Raw genomic sequence first — 2955 nt, forward strand, 5'->3', positions numbered from 1 at the left:
GTAACAATGAAAATACATCCTGCATATCAGATATTTACATTACGATTCATAACAGTAGCAACATTACAGTTATGAAGTAGCAACGAAAATACAGTGGGCCTTGACTTACGAGTTTAATTCTTTCCGTGACGGAGCTCGTAACTCAAATTACTCGTATGTCAAATCAAAAAGTGAACGAGTGAGACACGTGATGCTGGGCTGATGTTGTGGCGTTCACTGTGACGTTCGCTGCGCCAACTAGCGGTGGGGTATCTGAAGCTGGCTCGTAACCTGAATTTTAGCTCGCAACTCAAAGCAAAAAATCGGCTGAGAGACGGCTTGTATCTCGAAAAACTCGTTAGTCGGGACACTCGTAAGTCAAGGCACCACTGTATTATGATATGAGCCCCAACCATAAAGGGCTCACGTATCACACACAGTCTGCTGTGCAGGAAGGTCCATCAAACTCATGTGTGAGAAAAAAATGCCTAAGGCCCTGGCTGGTTTGGCTCAGTGGATAGAGTGTCGGCCTGCAGACTGAAGGGTCTCGGGTTCGATTCTGGTCAAGGGCACATACCTCAGTTGCAGGCTCCTCCTTGGCCCGGGCCCTGGTCAGGGCTCAGGCAGGAGGCAACCAATAGATGTGTTTCTCTCACATCAACGTTTCTCTCTTTTTCCCTCTCTCTTCCACTCTCTCTAAAAATCAATGGAAAAATATCCTCGGGTGAGGATTTAAAAAAAAAAAAAGCCTGGCTAAGAAAATTCAAGGAACAGAATTAAGAGACTTTGCAACAAGCAGGAAAAAGAAAACGCATATAAAGAGCAGCATGCTTTGCGCTAAGGTTCAAGAAGCAAGGACCCCGTGGTCAGTTCCCACCAAGACACTTTCCGCTTCACAGCGGCTGCTGGAATGATATCACCTCCCGAATACTCACCATTGTTAAACTCGAGGCCTGGAAGTGGTCTGAAGAGAAAGAGATATCGGTGAATGCAACAACGTTCATTTTTCCTCTCCTGTCTGTTTAGTTCTATTTGACAAACTTTTGTGAGTGTCAGCTCTATGCTACTGCAGTGAGATATAAAACTGAGACAGCTGCCCATGATCACCAAGAAACAGGAACAGGGCCCTGGCCGAGTACCAAAGGGTTGTGGGTTCCATTTCCGGTCAAGGGCATGTACCGGGGTTGCAGGTTTGATCCCCGGCCCCTGCTCGGGGTGCGTGCAGGAGGCAACCCAACAATGTGTCTCTCTTATATCAATGTTTCTCTCTCTGTCTCCTCCTTCCTTCCTCCCTTCATTCTCTCTAAAAACCAATGGAAAATATATCCTTGGATGAGGATTAAAAATAGCAGTAACAAAAGAAACAGGGACAGGGACACACAGCTCACAGAAGCAGAATATGATAAAATGAGTTGAGAGGCAGCAGGGCACAGCCGTTGACTGCAGGGACCCATCGCCCACCTCCTGGGGGTAAAAGCCCCTATCCCGCCCTCATCTACTGCAGGCAAGTTACTGTCTGCAGATGCGTTCTCATGACTGAGAGGGGAACTCTCACTTACCTAATGACTGTGAATTTGATAAATTCTGCAGCATCCAAGATCCTTCTCAGGGAGCTGATTTCCAGGTAACCAGGGGCTTTGAATACCACCCCTGGGGGCATGCCATCAATGACCACACAGCCAGGGTTGAATGTGATTTTTCTGTAAGGAACTTTCACGGGGAAATCCACTCCAATGGCTTCCCCTGAGATGAGACAAACAGCAAAAAATTAATTGCATTCATCATTTACTTAACGGAAACTATGCTTTATCATTAATGTTAAGATTTAAAAAGCATTCACATCAAGTGACAACAATGGTGATGAGCCATTATTATTTTAATTTCCAGGAGTACTATGATGTAAGAATAATCTTACTGATTCTGAAATTGCCAGTGGGTAGTATAGCAGACTCAGTTTCTCAATCCATCAAATAGGGATTATCATAGTATCTACTGAAAAAGGTTTTTGTGAAGATCAGATATTTAATCACATGTTCAGCATTAAAAACAATGCTCAGCAATGGTAAGAACTCAGTAAATCAAAGATAGCTATTATTATTATTATTATTATTATTATTTTAATTAGTGTTCCTATGTAAAAGCTTTTCAGTAAAAATACACATTCATTTTGATTATAGCTCCTTCACAGAAAGATCAGTTTCTCAGATAAAGTATTCGATTAAAAAGAACTATTTCAAATATATAAATTTTGGATATGTAACAATATAAAAACTTACCAAATTTTCGACTAAAGAGGTCATTAACTTGTTCTCTTAGTTGTTTTATCTTTTCTATGCTTGATAACCTCTCCTTCTCATTATCTAAAAGAATTAAACAAACAAGCAAACTAGGATTAATAATGTATTTGCCCCCAAGAAAGCTGTTAGAAGAAATGCTTGTTAGCATATGAAAAAGCACTTTAAGTGGCTTATCATTCAGTTCAGTTTTGGCAAAAATTAAGCATCTTGGAAATTTGTAAATGGAAGCTATTACATTACAAAGTTATATTTTCCAAACTATAACTCCATATAAACATACTACATACTACTCTCAGGAACATTTTCAATATTATGAAAGACAAGGATGTCCACTTTCACCACTACTCTTCAACATTATAACAGAAATCCTAGCCAAAGCAATATGACATGTAAAAGGAATAAAATGTATTAAGATTAGTAGGGAATATTTTTCAATACTTAAAATTTTAATTCTATTTAATTTTGAATAAATAAAGCAACAACATGGTTCAAAATTCAAGAGATATAAAATAGTACATAGTGAATGTCTCTCTTCCATCCTCATCTCAGTTTCCTTCTCTGGAGGAACTATGCAATTAGATTCTGTTGTAGCTGTCCAGATATCCTTTACATACACTTACTCAGAAAAGGAGATTACTTAATGGACATAAGACACTGGGGGGTAAGGGAGGGCAGGGGA

The 2955-nt window shown here is 40.0% G+C and overlaps 1 protein-coding gene across 3 annotated transcripts in view; it reads right to left on the reverse strand.

Moving 5' to 3' along the window:
* GTF2IRD2B (GTF2I repeat domain containing 2B) overlaps positions 1-2955 on the reverse strand; it is a 58984-nt gene that overhangs the window by 4967 nt on the left and 51062 nt on the right. For all 3 annotated transcript variants that reach the window (XM_005877232.2, XM_014548527.1, XM_014548526.1), the window contains 3 exons: positions 2256-2339; positions 1539-1722; positions 915-943 (listed from right to left, as the gene is read on the reverse strand). In XM_005877232.2, the coding sequence (XP_005877294.1) occupies positions 915-943; positions 1539-1722; positions 2256-2339 (297 nt within the window). The remainder of the gene's footprint in view (positions 1-914; positions 944-1538; positions 1723-2255; positions 2340-2955) is intronic.

This window comes from Myotis brandtii, unplaced genomic scaffold, assembly GCF_000412655.1.
Source record: "Myotis brandtii unplaced genomic scaffold, ASM41265v1 scaffold510, whole genome shotgun sequence".
In the NCBI taxonomy this organism is placed as follows: domain Eukaryota; kingdom Metazoa; phylum Chordata; class Mammalia; order Chiroptera; family Vespertilionidae; genus Myotis; species Myotis brandtii.